Here is a 22,206-nt window from a genome sequence, read left to right as displayed (position 1 = left end):
AACGAACATCGTAACCTCAGAATGCACATCGAACAAATCTTTGTTTGTACGTTGAGTCTGATTCAATTGATGGAAGTAGTGATCCATTAAGAATGTTCCTCTGACGGTTGTTCTCCAGCTCTCTTAAGGATGGCCTACACAACTAACCAGTACAAACGTTGTTTCCTCATGATCACTATCCTTATACATCATTTAGGGAGGTACGTGTAATTACATATCCAACTAGGTGAAGCTGAGATGCTCGATCTAAAATACAATATCAATCTAAGCTTTTAGCAATTTACTAACTTAATTACATTAAAGACTTACTTGAAAAACAAATGGAATGTTTCCAAAGCCCATTTGACACTCAACATCTAAATCAATCTGTCATTCCCAGTCAAGCATCAAGCGAGATTTATCAATCAGCAATTAATTGCCGTAGCTTTTAACGATGACATGAAGTACGGCAACTTTTGATACCCTGGAATAAGGTTTGAAATAATTTGGAGGAGACAGTCAATTTTTTTCAGTTGGTGTGTGTGTGTGACCGCAAACGAGATTCGAATGGATATGCCAGAAGGGGAAATACTGTGAGGTGTCCTTGACCATCACAAATCATTGTGGACTTAACACGTTGAATAACAGCTACGTACTCATAACTGAGGTCATCAATCTTTCAATTTAATTAAGTTACACTCGTCAAAGCTCTATCAATTACTTGTACATCAGATGAGGTATGTAGGTGTTGCCATTCGAAAAAATACCTGGAAACGAAGAGCACATTCGAAGCTCCATGGTACAATGTGGGATGTTGCATGTTGTTATGGAAAATATCTCGTTTGAAGGAGAAAGCTGAGCATTCGATTGTACTTTTGCCAATCCAAAGATCCCTAAAAATACTGTTTTGTTCTTCTGGTTCAAGGCACTTTGTACCCTTTTGAGCTTTATATGAGATGAAGAAAATCGTGACTCCTATTTCTTCAAACTTCGATGGCCTTCAGTGGCTTTGATTTTCCTTGCTTTGACAAGGCAAGCAACAAGAGGGCGTTCCCTCCACCCTCCCACTTCCCTCACCTGCCTCTAAGATCAACTCAGTCCAATGACAGGTTGACACGAACCACCATTAATTCATGAATGTTTTCGTTGAGTTGGCTTTTGGTCCCAGCCATGATCCTTCATCAATCCTTCGTGTTCCACCAATCAACTTGTGAATGGATTGGCTTTGGATATCGAGGTCCGTTGCAACTGATGGTCTTCTCTTTGGACTTACTCCTGCCTCTTCATGTTTCGAGTGTCGCCTGAAAGAGTGACACTAGCTTGCAGAGCATGAAGCGATTTTTTGGATTTGATTTTCGCTTTCAAGATGCAGTTCTCAAGAATAAAGGTTCCCATACACGTCAATAAGTGCGCAAGCGTAAAGAGGGACTTTCCCAAAGTGGAGCGCTGGTTCCACCTGCTGTGCTTCTCACTTCTCAATTGAGGCGGACCAATTTCTGGTCTCGATTAGACCTCATGCGACGGTTTTGCTCCATGAGAAAAAGCGGAACAGGTAGTACAACGGCAAGGCCTTTATTCAGCAGTCCTGTGGTTGGTCCAATAATGCATTCGCTGGCTTCGTTTCATATTCACACGGTGGCTCCGAATCAAGGATATGGCTCCTTTTATGTAGCTGCTGCCTGACTATGTCAGCAAAAATTTTGGGAGGTCACTGGGGTACAATAGAGGTGCTAAAAACCAGATGCAACGCGCAATTTTTAGACAAAGAAGCCTTAAGGTTTTCAAAAGTCTCATGTCAAATTAGAAAATTCTAACGTAGGAAAATGAAGTCCAAAAACAGCTATTTTGTTAAAAGTATTTTTTTAAGTATATTAATGAGTAAAAAGCTGACCGTTAAGTAAATTGCACTGCTACATGAACCATTCCTGCATTGAATAGATGCATTGAAACTCTAATTTAATTCCTTGACAATGGACTATTAAGCCTCAAAAGTGTGAGTGACCTCTCAAAATTTGATGGTGACGTCATCTTCCTTTCCTGCTTCAATGTCCCAATAACTAGGCTATTTCACAACAAAACAAACAAATCGAAAAGTTGGTAGGCCCAGTTGCTATGACGTCACATGACTAATAATGGACCCTTTAAAAGCTATAGATGACAAAATAACTATAGTTTTACGTTGTCAATAAATCTAAAATTTTGAAAATTAGTTTTAAGCTGTCTGCTTTGGCTCTATTGCTTGACATCAATTGCAATATGGATTCTGAGTTCCTTAACTATTTTAGCAAATGAATGAGGCTTTCAGTTTGTTTTATGTTTCAAATGGTTGAGGAGTATTCCATTGTGAACAAATGGCTTCCACAGATGATGTTATTTTGCCAGGGGTGGGGATTCGATGAGCTGATGACCTAATGAAGTGGGAATGTGACAAACTGGGGGTATATGTGGATATTGGGGTGTGACGGGATAGGGGCGTGTTGGGATGGCCGAGGCCCTCAGACACAACGGGCTGGGTGACGTTACGTGTTGTTTGTTCTGTATTGAAACAAAAGGCTAAAAAGATCAATTTTTTAATGAGAAACCCTTCTTAATGCAACTTGCGTTTTACTTTGATAAGATGGTGTCTTGTGGATTGCAATTTTACTTCATTACCTGTCACTTGAAAATTTCAGCAAAAACGATTTTGAAAAATGACAGCTTTCAAAAGCTCTCAAATAGACACTTGATAGATATATTCTAAGCATCTAGCCTCTTTTAACAAATCTGTTGGATGTTTTGCCTTTTTGTTGTAAATATCATTGAAATATTTCACCTCTGAAACTGAAACATTTTCATACTCTCTGGTTAGCATTAAAATTCTCGTTGGTAATCCATGTTTTATTCACGTGCTTTAAAAGCCCTCATGGCCTATTGTTTCCTCGGCTTTTATTTGATTAGTGTGGCAGAAACGCATGTCGTAAAAGGAAATAACCCTCAAACTTTTAGGGCAACCGTGAACTCTCTTACCACACGTTCAAGAAAGGAGTTTAATATAATGATGGTTACAACACTTGTAAGGCCGATGTTCTGGATGATTCTTGTACAAACTTAGAAACATGCCATCATTTTTTCAACCCATCGACACGCCTCAATATTCGATTACAACAATTCGACATTTTCACAACCTATTTTCACTCTTCATTGTCAATTTACGCGAGTAGAACAAGCTTCATCAACAGAGAGATGACATCTCGTGCACAGGCCTTGGTGAAAGGACTTGGCTTGCCTGCTGCACTACTACACACTACAACACACAGTCGTCTATTAAAGGTCCCACCGCAATAACGACCGCCGGAATATACTATTTACAATTTCTCTACCAACGCCGATTCTGTGGAATGTCTATTCCAAAAGCCGCCCTGGCTGCGTCAAATCAAACAATGACGGGAGGCCCACATCCCATTCTCTGTTTATCCTGAAAAGAAGGCCCTGGTAATTGATTCTATCAAAGGCAAGGCCATACAACGGAGGAGACGAAATATTCAAAGTGGTCTTAGTTCAGGTGTACAAAATGAACGAGGAATCAAGTCAAAATGATAAAGAAAATGTCATCAGGGAAGTTCTTGGAGAGGTTCTGGAGAGCATTGAATTGGATACCGAAGCCTTGCAAGTCAATGCTCAAGGTCTCAAAGAGGGACAGATTCGTGTGCCCCAATCCGTCATAGTGGTTCCTAGTCAGAAGATGGTGGTTGTCGGATTCGACTCGGGCGAAATGCAATTCTATTTTGGATTGCCGGACAAGTTGGAATCTGGCTCTGGATTCAAGATTTCGGACAAGGATCCCGTGGCTCATTTGGACCACGCCTCGAATTGGTGCCCGTTTTCAAATGTCAAAGTGGACAAAGGTTCAGTTTCATCCGTGAGTAACATCCTTATAATGTGATTTTTTTTATTTAATGAAATTCAAGTTAAGCAAATATTTGCCATTGACTCTGATCGGAACAGCAATCGTGTTGGAAGGAAAAAAAATGTGATCCCATAGAAACACATTTTTCCTTTTGTGTCGAAATGTAGTCGGTAGCTGTTTGCGAAACGTTTTGGATTTGAAATCCAACGATTTGATTGAAGGCGTTTCACTTGGTTTTAAAACGAAAAGGTTTCAAAAACAATTTCGGTAACAATTTACAGATAGCCTAGTTTGATTGCAATTGAGGTCAACTGCGTGGAATTTAACAAGTTCCAAATTTAGACGGCTCTCAGTTCCAACTTCGAAAGCAATCTATTAGAGAGGCATTGGACTCAAAATGGAGTACACACGTATCCAATGTACCGAGTAAAAGTTATTAGTTTCATTGAAAGAGAACAACGAGTTTTACATGGAAAACCTCGCTCCATTTTCAAAACAAGGTGGACGCTTCAGGCATGGCATTTTGATTAAGATTTCAAGTCACTCCTTGGCAAATGTTGACGTTGCCGTGGCCGTGCTCGAAATTCTTCACGGTTTTTCAACGTACTTTAAAGGGCCACAGCGGCTAATATGATAAGGATTAAATTGAAGTTTGTACACTTACTCGAAGTTGGGGTTTCTTTGAAAAGTTATCCATATAGATTGCAGTACGACTAATAATAAAATTGCTGGAAGTACAGAGACATTGGACAAGTGAAGTGTCTAGATGCAAACAAAGTGCTCCTTTATTATTTGACTATAACTGATTAGAACTTAAAATTGGTGAAATTTTAAGAATCTGATTTAACATCACGATACGCGTGGTGCCAAAGATTTTTTCCGAATGGAATCTTAAGTGTCCGTTTTGGAATATAAAGGAACTAAGAGGAGCAATTATTCTTTAGGTCTTAGTTCAGCTATTATAAAAATGTACGTATATTGCAAGTTTTAATGCACACTTTGTTAGTAATTACGACCACGGTAACCATACCAAATATGTTTCCAACAAGTGACATATTCCCAGATCATTTTCTTTTGACAACTTGACTTAGTCACTAAGTCCCTTGGTAAGGCCTTAAATGGGTACCTTTTCTTAAAAGAATGGATCGAGTATTAGGATCTATAATTAGCATGAACATTACTAAAATACTCAATCCCAAATCTTGTCCGGTCATTGGCCACATCACGAACTTCTAGAAATATGGACTGTGAACGTACTTGCCGTCAAATCGGTCTGCTCTTGCTCATAGCGACACTGAGCCACTTTTCGAATTAAATTAATGAAATAAGGAATGTATATCCCTTCAATTAAAGGCAGGTAGGGCATTTTTATATCATTTCCTTGTAAAGCGTTTCGTTTCAAAGTTATATTGTCAAAAGCTTATTTTGCTGACCAAGAGCAAGCCGAAAATCGAATTGTTCCCTAAGCATAGTTTTGGGCTTAAATTTGGCCAAGTTCATCTATTCAACCAGATCTTGCGGTCGTATCAAGTGCTTTTTGGCATAAAGTTAACGGTTTAGGGGATAAGAAATTTTGGTTCCCCTTCGCAATCCACATCTCTAGAAGTCCGTGGCCACATACACTTCCATAACTTCAAGCCGTGCAGAGTCCACTTGTACTGTATATTTCCTTTCTTTCCACGTAAAACTTAAGTTGCTCTTTGCAAATCAAGTGTTTCTCATGAGTAAACCGAACAAGAATTCGGTATATGAGGATTAACAAAGAATTCCCGTTTTCATTTGTCAAAAGTTAGAATATCTAAAACTGTAGCTATTGTGAAACACCGTTTTCAAATTACGGGCAATGACAAAAAGAGGGAAAACCTGAAAAGACATGAAATAATGTGTTTCGTTTGATTGGTCAATGGCCATCCACAAAGTGTTAGGATGTTGCTTAATCTTACTTACAATAAACATAAGCGTCCGATCAGTGCCGTTGCTTTGAATTGGATCAACTTTGATTACAGCTGCTTTGTACTTGATAGAAGTCATTTCCCATCTGCTACATTCTCAAATTCCATTAACTTATAAATGGTTCATAAATTGAGTGTGCTAACAGAATTAATATGGTCCATTTTTGGCATCATTTCATTGCTCACTAAAAGTACTCATGTCGCATACCTAAGTATCTCCCCGGCAGGAGCATTGAAATAATCCTGTTTTTTTTTTTGGTTGCTTTTCCAGCATTTTTGGGGATGTAAATGTACTTTTTTCATGTGTATGATTGTTTCAGAAATAATTTCAATTACAAATGCATTGTCAACTCTAGTTTCTACTTTCACTGTAGACCTGGAACAATTGGTGATTGAAACTCCCTTTAATTTTCTGAAGAAGTAAAATACAAGTACTATTTTGTGAGATTTTACCGATACTGTGTATGTGATTGGAAAAGGATATTTTTTGACTATTTCAGTCAAAACAAGTCTGCATTAGCTCGATAAGAAAAAGCTTGGCAATGCATTGTGCAAACTGACTTTAGCAGGAGTGTCCCATCAACAGGGTTGTAAAAAAAGATGGCATTAAAAAGTACAAAAAGGGCTTGTAAATAGGCAGAGCAATTAAAATCTCAAAATACACAATATTTTGGCGCTAATTGCACATAGTGGTTAAAATGCCATTTAAAATTTTGGCGGAAATACCCAACCACATTTTGCCATTTTTCTAGCTCGCAAAATCATAAGGCACAACTCTTTTTTTTTGCTTAATCAAATTCTTGTTCGCAATAAGAACTTACATGCCTAAACCAAATATTGGAACTAAAATTTGCTAAATTTTGTCAACACTTATTTAGCAACTATAATCTGATATATTTAACCATTTCTTAGTTATATTGGATTCATTGGCCAAATTTTCATTGTTCATCGCTCCAAGTTACCCCGGTCATATCTTAACTTGAATTCATAAGAAAATGATACAGTAAAGGTTTTCTAGATCAAATAGGTATAAAACAATATTCTTTTTCTAGCATAATCTCAAAATATCTCATACAATCGAACGTCGATTTAACGAATCTCGATTTAACGAATCTCGATTTAACGAATCTCGATTTAACGATAAATTTCAATTTAACGATTTTTTACCTGCTTGCTAAATTCTGTGTTTACTTCATAACAAGTCTCAATTTAACAATAAATTTCGATTTAACCTACCTTCTCCGCTGACGGACAATATCGTTTAATCGAAGTTCGACTGTGTAAACAATACATACACATACAACAGGCAATTTTACAAAAATAAGCTTTTCTTTAAGACGTTGTGGAAACTGATAAAAACTGCTTCTTTGAGGCTTCATTGATTTTTGTGACATTTGCCATGATTGTTGAACTCCTTGAGCTTTCAACGATTTTAAAATATTTTTTTCGAAAATTTGTATTTTTGAAGTACTTTGAGTAAGGTCGTACAACTTTTTGAGCTGTTTTGAGATTAGGCAAGAAAAAGAAAAACATTCTTTTTTTTTGCAAAAAAGAGAGCCTGTAGTTGAACTACATCTGCTGTCATGGGTTTGATGCGACCTAAAATTATTTTGCGAACAAAATCACCCTCAACACCAAAACAGTAGGCTCCACAAGAGAGTCAATTGTTAACCATGACATCTGCATTAATTGAAAACGTGTCCTAATGTCGAACATTGCAAGAAAAACATGGGAATGTCACGTGAACTCCATGGATAGCTTAATAAATACAGTTGGGTGCCTATATTTGGTAACAAATAAAAATGCAGCTAACAGGCCAAAAGGGGCTAAAAACGACCTTTCCCCATTGTAGAACTTCTTTTTGCATTTTTGTAAGTTGATTTTGCATATACTTTTTAAAAAATATTTCGGCTAAAATGGCAACTTTCTTTCGAGGTCTAATAATTACAATTACATCACAGATCTGGGTTGAAAAAAGGCCTTCAAAATTTGTGTGTGTACAATGTACAAGGGACAAAGTACAACCCCTCACGATTTCCTCGCAGGTTGTTGTAGCTTCCAGCGGTTTGGGAGAAGCTCTCACTTTGTGGTGGATCTTGGATCAAGAAATTCGTTTGCCGTGGATCAAGTATCAGTTTCCGAGTTCCGGATACATCCTCACGGACCTGGCCTTTTGTCGACGGATGAGCAAGGTCATTGTTGGGACTCAGAAAGGCCGGCTCCTAATTTACGAGAGCCAAATCCAACGCTTTGCTGACATGGGACAAATGGAAGAGGTTGTTATGGTGAAAGTGGCACATGAGGTAAATGAGTAGCACTAATTCATCAGTATAGACCGACCTTCAAGGCTTGTGTGTACTGGATGTAATCCACCATCATTTGAGACCCTGCTATTGTGGTGCTTCTTTGTTCCTGGCACTTCCATTGGAATTCTTGATTCCTTTTGTACACTTTGAACGGCAACGCAGAATTGTGTATAGAATGCTTCAATTATTTCCAAATATTGTTTGGATGGTTGATCATGTCCAGGTTCTCCATGAGCATTAAAAATCTGGACGGCTGTATTCTTTTATTTTGGAACCAATCTGGAACCAGTTTGTAATATGTTTGTACCGCAGTGTCAAAGTAAACATCGAAAATAACAGTGTTTGCTCTCGCTTTCAGGTTCTTTCTAAGTCGATGACCTGCTTATCGAAAGACATACAGCATTTCATATCTACAGTACTAGTTTCAACAACATTGTCATTGCAGCGACCAAGTCCTGAAAAAATTTTCTTCATTTTTTTCGTTTTTTCTTCCGACGTATTCTAAAACTCATAACATCTTCATCCAAAATATTGCCTTTGTCTCGTCTAATATTGAGAAATTCCACAATGATATTCACCGACCGACATTTTTACATTGTTCATTCACTCCTGCGGCAATTGGCAATGATTATTGAACATCCAGAAAGGAGCCTAGGCTCAAAAATTGTTTCAAAAAAATTAGAAACGTCGGTTCAGGTGGACCTTTCACTTAAAAAGACGTTTTTGAAGGGTTGCAGGCTCCCGACCCCAGATTTTTGACACAAGCCGTTTTAGCCTTTGAAATCGATTATCTGTTTAGGTTGTGGAAAAAAATATGTTGGAACACGAAACTTTTTGAGCCAAAGCTTGGGCTTTTTATTATATTCGTTAAGACTCAAAAAATGTTCTTCTTTTCGATCGTGATAGCTGTCCTAATTGATTGTATGGCAAATCAGAGCCCAGATAATGAGCTAGCATTGATTTGATTTCCCTGAATCCTTTACATTCAGATTGGTGTATGAGAATGAAAGAGCCCAATCTCATCACTTGAAAGGGTTGTACTCTCTCTGATTCATTGGCTGGCCCCCATTCTCCCACCAATCGTTTCCAGACAAGTCCGTTGATGAAAGGATATGAAAGTCGTCCGAGACCATTTTGCCCTTATTTTTGCATTCATTTGACCTTTCAGGGTCGCATTAATTGTATCCACCCTGATGAACAATGGTTGTTATCCAGCGGATCCGATGGCAGGGTGGCCATTTGGATGTGGGAAGCGGATCAGTTTCTGCACCAAATTGGCAGCTTGTTCATCACAAACCTGCCCATCTTATCCGTGTACCCTTGTGGTCCCAACGAATTAATCTGCACCTTGGACTCCTACATCTTGTCCCTTCACATTCTACGAAATCCGGCCAATCGACGTCAATGCTCCTTGCGACAAAACCCACGTGGCCACGTGAAAATGGAACCATCGGGAGGCAAGGTCACACCTTCCAGCAGTGGAATGGCAGTGTTGCGAGGACATGATTTTGATCCCCAGGATCGATTGTTCTTAGTCCTACGAGAGGATTCCAAAGAGTTGCAAGTAATTGGTCAGGGTATTGGTCTCTCCGTTTTGACCAAAGGTCAGTCTTGCTTGGCTTTCCATTATAACCATGGCAAGACGGCAACGGCAATGGTTGTTATGGACAAGTCGACCAAGAAACCGTCAATTGTATTTAGAATGAAGAAAGTGAATAACTGAACCTCTTTCAAGTTCGTTTGAAAATGATAGTGTGATAGGCTTCTAAACACTGGATGTCGGATGACAGACCATTCGGTTGGCTAAACAATGCAATCAACCGGTTTGGGATCAATTCCCAGGAGACCATCCATTGTACTGTTATACCAATCGTCCGACATCCAGTGTCTGGAAACCTATGGCTAGACATCCTTTACATTCTTTATGGCAGTTATTTAATAGAGATGAGCAAATAAATGAAAACGGACGAGGTTTGGGCGAAACATGGAACTCGTTCGTGACGATGGATCGCCCTACTAAAAAAGCGTTGATTATTATAGGATAGCGTTCTATAATACTTTGTTGCAATTGTAGATTTTCTGATTTCGAGACATTTTCAAAAATACACAAGTCTTTTATTATCTAAGATTTGTCACCTTGGGCTGGAACACAAAAAGAACTTAGATTCTATTGACTGGAGTTGATTACAATCCTGGGTATATGTTTTGACACTCAAATCCATAACATTGATAGGGCTACATTGCCATTGAAATTGAAAATCATAAAGTACTAAAACAAGTTCTTCAATATCTTATATCTGGCTTGGGATTTCAGGGACAGAGGAAGAAGAATTGCCGGTCAATATTTCATTCTTCAAATATCACATCAAAGTTTCGAACGGGGACTTGTTAAACAGGGGAACTTTTAGTTTCTTTGTTGGCTCAATCAGAGATTTGCTGTTTTGTTTCACTTGGACAATGAATATAGTGCCTAGCAAGCAGGCCATGACACCTTTACAATTTGAAAGTTGTCAAATGAACTCAAATCAAGTACACACAACTCAGGTATCAAGTGGAGAACTCGAGCATATGCCGATAGGTACGAGCTTCTGAAATATTCAGGTACCTTCCTCATACGTAGGGTTAAAACTTCAAATTGACAAAACACGAGAACAATCGATGGACACAAAAACATTGGATGGGATGGCTAGGTAAAAACCGAGATGCCGGGTAATGATGGAAGGAAATACATCTTTACACAAAGACGGGTGGGTTCTCATTGCTATCTTCGCGAGCTTCAATACTCGGCTCGCCTGATGCCTTCTTGAGCAATTTGGGATTAGCTTCAGAGGGAGAGGAGAGGCCCTCAATCAGGCCCACAGGGTCTAGTTTATGAGTGGCAGATATCCTTTGGGATCCTGCCCGAGGTAAAGTGGCCGATAGGGGGGAGAGGAATGCCATGGTGGAAAACCTTTGCGAGGCAGCGGCTAGGTCGGCACTCTCTGAAATCCAATTAATGGTCACGTCATAGACGCCCAGACTGGCGACAGAGGATGCACTTCGGGGCAAGGCTTGGAAGGCAGAGCTATGCTTGGAGACCAGCTCCTCGTTGCTGCAACGGTGAATCTCTACTTCGGCCCGGAGGATGGTGGACTCCTGGATGGGACTGATACTTTGGTAGGACCGTTTCTTGACAGGCCTGGTCCAAGAACCTGATCGTGAGGTGGCGTCAAGCTCGTCCATTCGTGCTTGGCGTGCCAGACAGATACTGCAACTGGAGTGGATGCTGCTCGAACTGTACTCGTCTGCGCTGGAGGATCCGTGGGTCTCATTCTCCTCAGTTGAGGAGAAATCCGGATCCTCATCATCGTCAATGCTCTGGTGTTTACGCTCTATGACAATCCTTGGATTCATGGGCGAGGATACCTCGGTTGGAGAGGACTCCTCGACCTCGTCACGATTTCGTCTCCCTGATCCGACCTGGGTCTCGTGTTCCACCCCAACGAAGGGTACGATTTGATTCTTCAGGTCGAGGTCGTTCACACTCACAAAATCCATGCTGACTTGTCTTCGAGTAGAATGCGGCCCTCCATGGCCAGTGTGGATCCGGCTCTCCGTGTCCGGCATCGTCGTCTCTCCAGTGCCAAAGGTTGCCGTGGGAAGCTCCACATTGACCACTTTCAAGCACCTTCGGCACCACCAGAAGAGCGCTTTACACATATGTTGTCGGAACTTCTTGCCCACCACACAGTAGTAGACGAAATTGATCGAGGAGTTGAAGATCAAGAGAACCTTTTCAATGCTGTAGGCAATGAGGACCCAATTGGGTTCCTTATAACGCCGATTGTACTGTTCATCGCAAGCTATTTTCAATTGGTTCATTTGCAGTTCATGAATGTTCATCAAAACTCTGGGCAAGTGACAAAAGAAGAAGGTGCATGTCAAGCACAGGAACGTGATGAACAAACACTTTTCTTGGGTGGATGAGTTGGAGTAATGATGTTGTTGTTGTTGTTGCTGCTGCTGTTGTTGCATTGGAGGCTGGGGCGTTGACGGTGCCAATGGAGGTTGCGGCGAGGGCGTGTGGCTGGCCACGGAGATTTGGTTTTGCAAATGCTGTGGAGTGGCTGCTGTACTTTGAGGGGTGGTGGGGCCGAAAGTAAAGCTGGAAACAAAGGGTAGAAATGTCAAGGAAAATACACAAAGTATCTGAGCGTGAAACTTTTTTCCGTTTTCGTGTCTCTTTCTTGCCTTCTGGGGTTGACTGTCTTCATATTTTGTAAACTATGACGACATCGTTGAGGGTCGAGGTTAGCTTTCAAACAGAGTCGTTGGTTCAGGTCTTTGGAATTTAATTCAACTCACATGCACATTTGATCTAGAGCAGACATCTACGGGCTTCATGGCACGTTTTTCAAGTACATTCCAGAAGAATTGCTCGAAACACGTTTTTCACGCACTATTTACGCTGATCATGATTCAAAAGACGAGAAATTATCGATCGTGTTTTCATATTTATCCTAAACAAATGCTTCTTGTTCAACGGTGACGTTAGCCTCTGGAGCACAATGAGAGTTCGTTGTGAAGGTGATATGGGGCCAAAAGTTTTCACGTCTCCTTCCAAGTTGAGACTTTAGAGCCTTCTTCACCAGGATGTGGTCTAAATAGAAGATTTTTCCTTTCTGTACGGTTTCATTCATTCATTCATTCATTAACTAAACGCCCTCTTTGGTGCTGAAGTGGTAATATATTCCCTTTTGAAAAGAGTATAATCATGATACAAAGCGTTGCGGATCGATGAGCATAATTTTGAAGATCGATAACTGTCTTGCCCCCTGGAAACCCCCTAGAGGCTCAAAGCTCATAGTGTGTCAAAGTATTAGGAATTCTTTTTTTCAAGAGCTTTAATTGAAAAACCTTCATCTTTCTCTTCTTGCGTGAAAAGTCACTACTACTCAAGACACGACAAGGCTCCTCCTCTTTTTTTCGCCTTCATTTGAACCTTTGTTACAGGCTTTCAAGAGACCAACAAGTTCTAAAGTGGATTCTTTCCCCTGGCGTGAAGTAGAATGAATTGATCAAATACGTTCTAAAACGAGCAGGGAAATGTTCTTTGGTCTGAGCTATTTTCGGACCCTTCTTACTGCAGAAGTTTCCTTCCATGAAGATGAATACGATGTAAATAGGGCCTATCATTGCTATTTTCGTCTTGTTGACCAGAATGATACAAAATGACACAATCAAGACGAAAATGTCGTCGGACTCAGATGATTGAACAATTTACAAAACAAGTCTTCGGTTTATAGGGTTAGGCCAATTATCTATTTCAAAATGATTGTTTGGTGCATCACTCAATCAGATCCTCATTATCCAGTTTTAGATTGTGCAATACTTGACAAGAATCTTGTGTAAAGGTGTCCATGAGTTTACTAATATTTTCAATGGCGTTCAATATTTATACGAGTATGATAGCTCACCAAGTATCCAAATATTCTTTTAGTTTGTACTGAAATGGTCTATTTCATTTTCTGTTGGAAAGCTTCACTTGGCTGAATTATACATACCACAGTACAAACGATTGGATTGTACTTCCGAATCCCACAAGCTCCTTATCTCCGCTCAAAATGATCACGATCATTTAAAACGTTGATGATGAATCAAGATTTTCTTTCTCCTCGACGAGAATTTCTTCCAACCTCTAAGATTCTTTTGGAAGCAGAGGTGTTATTCCACCTCCCAAATCTCCCTACCAAGCAGGCTGTTTGTGAACAAGCAATACAGAGCGAAATTTCACCTTTGATCTTTGGCTGCATCAAAGTTTCAAAGACCCATGGGTTTCTTCATTCATAAATTATTCCGGCCAGAATCTCGTTCATTCTAACGTACTACATACTACACACGACATAGCCTCCAGTTCCGCTTTGGCCAACGGAAAGAGAGAAAAGATGAAGACCAAAGAAGACTTCTCGGTAAGATGAAATGACACAAGAGCGACTGAAGTGGATCTTCGGATCTCCTCCAGGAAAGGGACTAGACAGAAGAGGTCATCTCTTGAGTTTTCGAGGAGATACCAGAGATATTGCTTTTGTAAACCAAAGCTTGGAGCACATCATTTTTTGAAACCGTTCCAAAACTCTCGCCCATGCCATAAGATGCCCATTCAACAACCAACAGTACAGCGAATGAGAGGCGGATCCGTCGAGCATGCTTTGATCCAAGAACCCAGCAACAGTTTAATCTTTATCCCTAGAGTACACGAGAGCAGGATAGACCACGCTCAGTAACAATCCCCAATTTTTTAAGTTGTTGTAACTTCATTGTGTGAAAAGCAAGTCCTCGCCGGTTTTTACCGGTGTGAACAGCTTCGATCTGTCCTTGCTGTGGATGAAACTCACAAGGAAAAGTTTACAATGAAGCAAGAATGGATGAGTAAATCGAATCACGTGTATCGGGTTCCATAGCAATCGTGCTTATAATTGGCATCATTTGATACTCAATTCAAAGGAGGATCCCGTACGTAAATGAGTGAGTGGGTTTGCTTCTCATAAATGGCATTTCACCCGAAAATTGACGCTAATGTAGAACGAAAGAGTGACGTCAGTATGTCGCCACAAATCTTTCTGGAATTTCCAAACCAACACTACAAGTCTGGTGGTTTCCTGCTTCCTCAATGGATAGCAATTGCACCGTCACTCGTCATAGTTCTATTTGATGTTTTACATGCGTCTGAGGATCTTTCAAACCATCAGAGTCAGAGAGAGTGCTTCAACAATTTGTACGATCTACATTAGCAAACCTTGATCTGTTTTTAGGTAGACTCCTAATGGCAAAGTAAACGAAAACCATGACGTCAAAAGAGCCATTAGAGAATGGTTTATACCTTCTTCTCCTTTCCTTCATAATAACAAAAATCGCACCTCACCATCATTCGAAAAGAAGGCCTTTTCATTCTGGGGCTGGCAACCAAGTTCAGATGTAAAGTAGAAACTATTTTTGCATTTGTTGTTCCAATTGGAATCGCATATTGTTGCTGTGTATTTCCACTTATTTTGGTGTCACGTTGAGTGCAGATGAAATAACGTCGTAAGCACTGAGTGGAACTACCTACAACAATGTGATCAGACTAAACTGGATCCAGACACGAAAACAATATGTCTATCATGGATGTTGTTCTTTCAACTGGACAGGAGTGGATAGATAAATCCAGGTATTTCCTTTATTTTGGGATTATTTGATCACTCACACCGATGTTTTTCGGAGCTTTCAAACAAACATTCGAAGCCCCAACAGCACTGAAGACCAAAGACCTTTCAATGGCAATACAGGGTATCTATTAGATATTCTCGATGACCCATTTGAAACGTAACCGTCGGAGAAATTGCAGACCTCGGTTGGATTGGATGACGTGTTTTAGGATTGTTTTATGAGATCTACATTAGGGCATACATCCTATGGCATGTTCAATCAACTTATTATTTCATAACGCCGTTGATTTTTGATTCTGAACTTTTATCACATGGTTGATTAATTTTTGGTAAAAAAATGCGTCAAAAATGGTTGATCATGTACTATATCAAAAGAACTTAAAAAAACGTCTATTTTGTTCATCCCTTACAATATCCGTAATATCCGGAGAGAGAGCCACAAGTCATACTATTGTGAAATGGGCATTGCCTTTCAGTGGTAAGGGATCAACTAAAATCAAAGAAAATAAAGTAAACGAAAATGCCATTTGGTGGAGCTTCAAAATCGTCATGTTGAAAAAACTCGAAACTAAATAATCAAAATTGAAAAAGGAGTTGGTCTTTAACAGAGGAAGCCCTTAATTTATTCTAGGTTCTCGCGAAAGGCAGAAGTGCTACTAGTAGTAACATTATGAGATAAAAAGACATATTTTCCCAAGACTTTAATTCTTTCCGTTTGCCTTTCTGGCTGACAAACATTGTCAGCCTTGATATTTTGACAGTTCCTCAACTGCCATGAATGTCCTCACAAATGGGAGCAAACCCAAATATTCATCATTCTAAATCCCTGCAAAGTTCGGTAAAATTTCTCGATTAAAAGCAAAATTATTGTGCCTCTAAAACTTGTCTGAGTGTCAACATTTATAATCACTCAATTTTTGGATTTTCCCCCGTTTTTTTGGAAAATGGGAAAGTACAAATTGCTTATCATTTTTATTCAACAAAAATGCTTGCTAAAATAAATATGATTAATTTAAAAATGGCTAATGGGATTCCATGGCTTAAACCTGACTTAAAAAAGAGATTTTGAATAAATTTACTAACTGAGGCTTGCTGGGGTACCGTATTGGTAGAGCAACCGCTTTCCAATTTGCGAATCCTGGTTCGATCCCAGGCGAGCCGAGTCCAAGCTTCTTTGCGGTGTTTAAATTACAGCATAAGTTGCTACCTTAACAGCTGAAATGGGCGAACCTGCGATCATTCCCGAAGGTGAGATAATAATTAATGTTGCACGTTTGGTTGCGACAACGGAGCGGGAATATCCCTTAATTGGACACCCATCAATAGAAGCAAGTTGAGCGAGAGAGCTGTCTTCTGACTCCGAACAAACAAACAAATCTATCAGCTGACTCATTAACCGATTAGTTTGTGCCCTATTGCAAGCATACTCTCCTGTTTGGAGAGAGATAGCAGGGAAGCCAACTACAAAGGTTACAATTTATTCTCGTCAATGATATGCATATCTAGAGCGAAAATGAAATGTCAAAGATTCCTGAGAGACCCCCAGCGACGTGGCCTTTATGTTTTACGCCTTCACTTCAACGTGAATGGAATTCACGATGGATGAATAGAGACTATTGAGTGGTAGCAGCTGACCTACCTGTTCTTTCTGTAGTAATGAAGGATCCGGCAATTGAAGAAAACCATCATGAGCAAAGGACCCGCGGCTGTCACCACCATCCGTGTCCACAGGGTGTAAATGGTGATGTAATACTGGTTAGTTCGCAATTTCGAGTACTTAAAGTCCACCACTCGACCTTCATGAAGGACGCCATTGATCTCGAAGAATCGGGGCGCATCCACGATAATGCTGATCAAAACAATTGTGCAGATGTAATAGCGGGAGCGCCGAATCAAAAAATCCGATTGGGAATGGCAAATCCCAAGGTAACGTTCCAAGGCTATCGCTATACACGTGTACGTGGACCCTGAAATTGTCACAGAAATTTGTTTCATAGTGGATCATGGAAGAACTTTGACGAAGAGGGAAGGAGAGAGAGAGAAAGGAAGAATGTATCTAATCCATAGAAGATCTATCGTATTAAGGGGCTTTCTCTTCATATAATGTGTTGCTATGATTATCTCACGCTTCGGCGTTCTTCAATGAAGGATGGAACTTTTGAACCTCGGTAACAACCCGAGATAAAAGGCCGTAGTTCGTACTGCATAGCCTTTGTGAGTTGGTCTATCCAAGCTCTCGCTCTTTCTCAGATGGATTTCGACCCTAATCCCTGTTGTTATCCGTGGATCATCAACGAACATAGTCCTTCAATACCCTCATATTGTTAGAATCAACCAGCGTATGCCTCATTGCTTAAAGGTTTCGAATTCAATTGGTCTTACTTACCCGTCATAGCAATTCCTCCCAATGGGTAAATGACCTTTGGAAGAAGCAAATTGTATATCTCGCTCTTGAACATGAAGACGCGTTGAACGAAGAAGATGCCACTGTTCAGAATGAAGATTGTGTCGAATAGCGTCAAGGTTAGGAGAAGATTGTTAAAAAGGTTTCGCTTCTTCATGGTGACAATGGTCATAAAAGAAAGGAGATTGCCAATGAGTCCGGCCGATCCCATCACGCTAATGGTCACTCCTGATCCCCAAAACTTGAACGCTTGGACGAGACTATCCGGGATGGAGCTTGGAGCGGGGCCACAGATTCTGCGTATCTCCTCACGCTCTCGAATGATTTTGATGGCATAAGACGTCCAATTGGCACTTGAATTACTCAACATGCCTGAAAGAACTGAACATTTTATAGTATTTTTTGGGTGTTTATCAACCCCATACCCTCCAAGTGCTTAAGCTAATACTTCATCATTATTAGGGTCATTATTGTTGAATGTTTCTACTGAGAAATTTCATGTTCGATATCTCATTAGTTTGATCTGATAGGTACAAATCAGCCGTCAACAATTTCAACGATCATTTTGGGGGCATGGGTGTCAACGCATCGCCTTGAAAGACACCATCGTTGGAAAGATCATTGAACTCAAAGGCTTGCATCTCTTCATTAGATGTGGCCTCAATGAAGATTATGAAGTTAGGTCTTTGCAGTACATTGTGTTTGAACCGTTTGGATTCGAACACCAATCATGTTGTTTCAGTTAATGGATTCTTCCTCTGAGGTGTACTGCAAGAACGGGGTTTTTGAGGAGTGATTGCTGATTACATTTGTGTTCATTATCGGCTAGTTCGATCATTGATTTATTCGGTAACGGGTTTTCCCGCCCGAATCTCCAACTGAACCACCACCCAAAAGACTCCACGTGCACATCACATAATATGAAACAACCTGATCTGAGAATGAGCCATAGTTTTGTCTTTTGAGATTTCTTAATCCTCTCGAGCTTCAAAGCTTCCTGCTTGACATTGAGGTTTAAGACGGCAGTTTTCATCTACCTGCGCTCGCTGTAAAGTACCCCAAACTTATCTCTGTAAAAGTGCTTCAAATGCAAGTCAGTTGTTCCAAAAGCCTTGGCCTTCTTTTGTGGTTGATTCGATAAAGATCCTAGATTTGTGGCCATTGCGAGCCTTCACGTCCCCCAAGAGAATTCTTGAATCGAGATGGATGAGAGAATTAATTGACTCGATATTGGCTCGGCTTTTCCTCGTTTTTCACCCGAGGTTTCTCGCTCAATCTCACACACGCCCGCCTTGATCCGATTCCCTGACTTTGAGTGAAAACTTTCCCATGGCACTTGGTGTCCGTGCATACATTCTTCTCTCTCCATCCACCCATGTGAAGGTTAGGCAGTACATAAATCATTAATCTTATCCTTTCGAGTTTGTCTTTGAGCAGGATATTAGGGCTTACTCAAAACATCAAGCGCAATCTCCTTACAGTGCCACTTGTCTATCTGCTTGAGATGACGAATAGGGATATGATCATCTGAACCCGGAACAAACCCATGCCAGCTTCCGGTTCCACCTTAACTAGAAGCCCCCACTGACTTCCTTTTTGTCCCTTCTTCGTACCAGGGTAGGTACAGTTGCCTTTGGGGATCCCATGGAGAGCGAGCAATAGTACGTTCCAGGTGCCAATCCATTGTTGTCAAGCAAAATTGCAAACCAATTGGTTCCTCTAAACAAGGAACCGCCGCCCACTCTGATACCAGGAACAAGAATCATAGCACTAACAAGCTCAAAAAAGCCACACATTCTGAAGATGATTCAAACCAACACACAATACACGTACTCGAGCATGTATGTATGAACGTGGGCGAATCTTCTCCGAATCGAAGTTGACTTATGGCCCTTTTACTAAATCATGATTGAAGGTTTTGTGAACTTGGATTAAGTTAATCAAGTCTTATTTTGGTTTCACGAAGAAATTTCTTTTGAAAATGAAAATGGGTTACATATTCGTACAATTATTGGTTTTAGGTTCAAATTTATCATACAGTGTATGCATGTGTGTTCAAGCTAAAGGACGCTACAAAGCTCTTAATCTATGCAAAGCACAAGCATTGTTTAAAGTTTGGATGTAACAGACTTTAGTAAAACTTAGCACAATCATGAAAATATCAACCAAAATGCTGATCATTTCCATCTCTTTCTTGAAGTTGTTGTCAAGGCAGAATCGTAATTCGAAATGCCACAATGTGAAAATGTTTCTAAAATTAGTTACAAAAAAGAAATGTTCAATAGGCTCAAATTTTTCAAGAGAGACTCATTAGAGACACGATAATGACATATTATCTCAGCAATAGGTCACATATCAAGCAAACATGAGACAGCTGGCAAATTTCGAATCAATAACAGAGCAATAACGAACCATCTCACAAGTCATTACAAAATGTATTGTCATTCATCCAATTCCGAGGTAAGTTACACACAGCTTCATATGATGAAAGTTAAAAACAATCGAACTATTTGTCACTCTGGTACATGTCTGTAGGGAAAGAGGGTTTTATACGCTATGCAATTCTTCAATGCGAATGAAATAGCATTTGAATTGCTTGCTTCTGGCTTCTCGTCTAGTGCCGAGATAACAAGTTCCGCTCCTCTATTTTTTAGTCATTGGATGCACTTTCATATTTTGACATTGTTTGATAATTACTTGTCACTTCTTGATTGTGTACTCTCATGATGGCAACGTCAGGACTCTGGGGCATCGAGTTCAAGCATTGGAAATTGAATTCTTCACTTTCATCTGAACACGGAAGCGAGTAAAAAAACGACTTGGAATTTTAACAGAGCTTGCGTGTGTACTTCACTCTCGATTTTTGGTGGTCTGAAGAAAGGCTTTACAAATTACTGAAACATTACGAAGGAAGTCAAATTGAGTTGTAGCTTTTGAAGGGCTTTAAGACCCCAAAAATGCCATACATGAGAACGAAAGCATTTTCTACATTATTGGTGTTGGGCTCGGAATGTGACTTCTCAAGTTAGCACCGAATTGACAGATATTAAAAAATCAACATTTCTACGGAATTTCGAATTACTCAATTGTCTGTTCCGTTGACTTCAATCAGGTACATTTTATATCTACTGTACTAGATAACAAAAAGCAAGGAGAAGGTGTACTGTGCACCGCGGTGGTGATTAATGGAATGAAAAAGATGAATTCCCCTGAAAAATGTTTATAAGCACCTTGAAGTTAATTGAACCCTTGAATATCATTTGGATTCAATGAATAGCACCATGAGGCTTCATATCCTTTATGAGTCCAATAATAAAGTATTGGTATGCGTAGCCGAAAATCTTCTGATACAGCAGATGGTGCCTGCCGTTCTTTTCTTGCTTTATATCGCTCTTTTAACAAACCAATTGTTTGAATCAAATCCCCGTCTTATAACTAGGCTTAAAATTAGATTGAATATCGATAACTCCACATACCTGCGTACTTGTCAAAGATCTGCTGCTTCAGTTGATCATCGGCCATTGTCTTGGGGAAATTTCGCGCAGAGGTAGTTCCACATTGGATCGATTTTCTGAACTGACTAGACATGAAAAACAAACCATCAAACCTGATCCTGAATTTATAATCACTGAGGGTCGGAGACATAACTTTTCTTTGACGTCGAGAGCCAATTCCAGAGGTTTGAATGCGAATGGTAACCAAAACATTGACTATTGTGAATACCCGCTCCTGTAGGGAAACCCATTTCGTCAACCTTTGAATTTACTCTCAGCCTCAAAATCTATTATTTTTCCGACCTCTAAATTAATCATGTACTACAACTTACCAAGCTCAAAGGAAAGGAAATCACTTGCTCTTCTTTAACACTCCACCCTCCTCAGCCAAGAGACATGAATCAAACGGGTCCTGAGACTTGGAACTGATGAATGAACAACGCAAACTCCCCACCTTTGCCCATGGAAGTCCATATACCAACTAAGGTGAACCAGACACTTCATTTTCATGCCCATAGTAAAAAACGAATGCCATGCTCTCCCACGAGATGAGGTGGAGAGAAAAAGGTAAAGGAGGCAGAGATGCAACAAGCACACCATGGATAGACTGGAACCGACAACCGAGAACCAACCGCCACTACGTTCACTCCATCCACCATCCGCAAAGCGAGGGCGAGCCGAGAAAACGTGATGAATTCGTGTGCAAGGCTCGAGAGAATTCAAGAGAAGGAACATCCCGGAGATGAGATGAGGATCCACCATTCTTGTCCAAAGCCTCCCTTCACCTCACACACAAAGTCTGTCAGTGGAGCACAAGGCCTGAAAGGCAAATTTGGGCACGCTGTGGAGCAACAGCTGATTCCAGGAGCTTGAAGAGGCGGAAGTGAACCGGTGAAAAGAAACGTGGAAAAGGGAATGAATGAACGATGAGGTAGACTCCATTCATGGAATAATGAGTGAATGAGTTAAGTAAATGTGTTGAAGAGCTGAAGGATGCCAAC

At 40.2% G+C, this 22,206-nt stretch overlaps 2 protein-coding genes across 3 annotated transcripts; one reads left to right on the top strand and one right to left on the bottom strand.

Annotated features, from left to right (window-relative positions):
• The first annotated feature begins 2,957 nt into the window (after positions 1–2,957).
• LOC131890816 (uncharacterized) lies at positions 2,958–10,114 on the top strand. The gene is made up of 3 exons (XM_059240249.1): positions 2,958–3,877; positions 7,863–8,120; positions 9,292–10,114. Exons 1-3 carry the CDS (start codon positions 3,530–3,532, stop codon positions 9,844–9,846), a joined length of 1,161 nt encoding a protein of 386 aa, XP_059096232.1. The 5' UTR covers positions 2,958–3,529; the 3' UTR covers positions 9,847–10,114.
• Positions 10,115–10,216: 102 nt separating this feature from the next.
• Positions 10,217–21,777, bottom strand: LOC131890815 (uncharacterized). Of its 2 annotated transcripts, XM_059240247.1 has the most exons (5): positions 21,538–21,777; positions 21,188–21,291; positions 17,694–18,083; positions 16,947–17,274; positions 10,217–12,267 (listed from the first exon to the last, which is right to left on the bottom strand). In XM_059240247.1, the coding sequence occupies exons 2-5, from the start codon at positions 21,231–21,233 to the stop codon at positions 10,857–10,859; spliced, it is 2,175 nt and encodes a 724-aa protein (XP_059096230.1). In that variant the 5' UTR covers positions 21,234–21,291; positions 21,538–21,777; the 3' UTR covers positions 10,217–10,856. The 2 variants fall into 2 exon arrangements, with proteins under 2 accessions (XP_059096230.1, XP_059096229.1); XM_059240246.1 differs by lacking the exon at positions 21,538–21,777 and having other exon boundaries at positions 21,188–21,378.
• Between the last annotated feature and the right edge of the window lie 429 nt (positions 21,778–22,206).

The sequence above is a fragment of the Tigriopus californicus genome, chromosome 11 (genome assembly GCF_007210705.1).
Source record: "Tigriopus californicus strain San Diego chromosome 11, Tcal_SD_v2.1, whole genome shotgun sequence".
Taxonomy (NCBI): domain Eukaryota; kingdom Metazoa; phylum Arthropoda; class Copepoda; order Harpacticoida; family Harpacticidae; genus Tigriopus; species Tigriopus californicus.
This window is presented reverse-complemented; position numbering and strand designations above follow the sequence as displayed.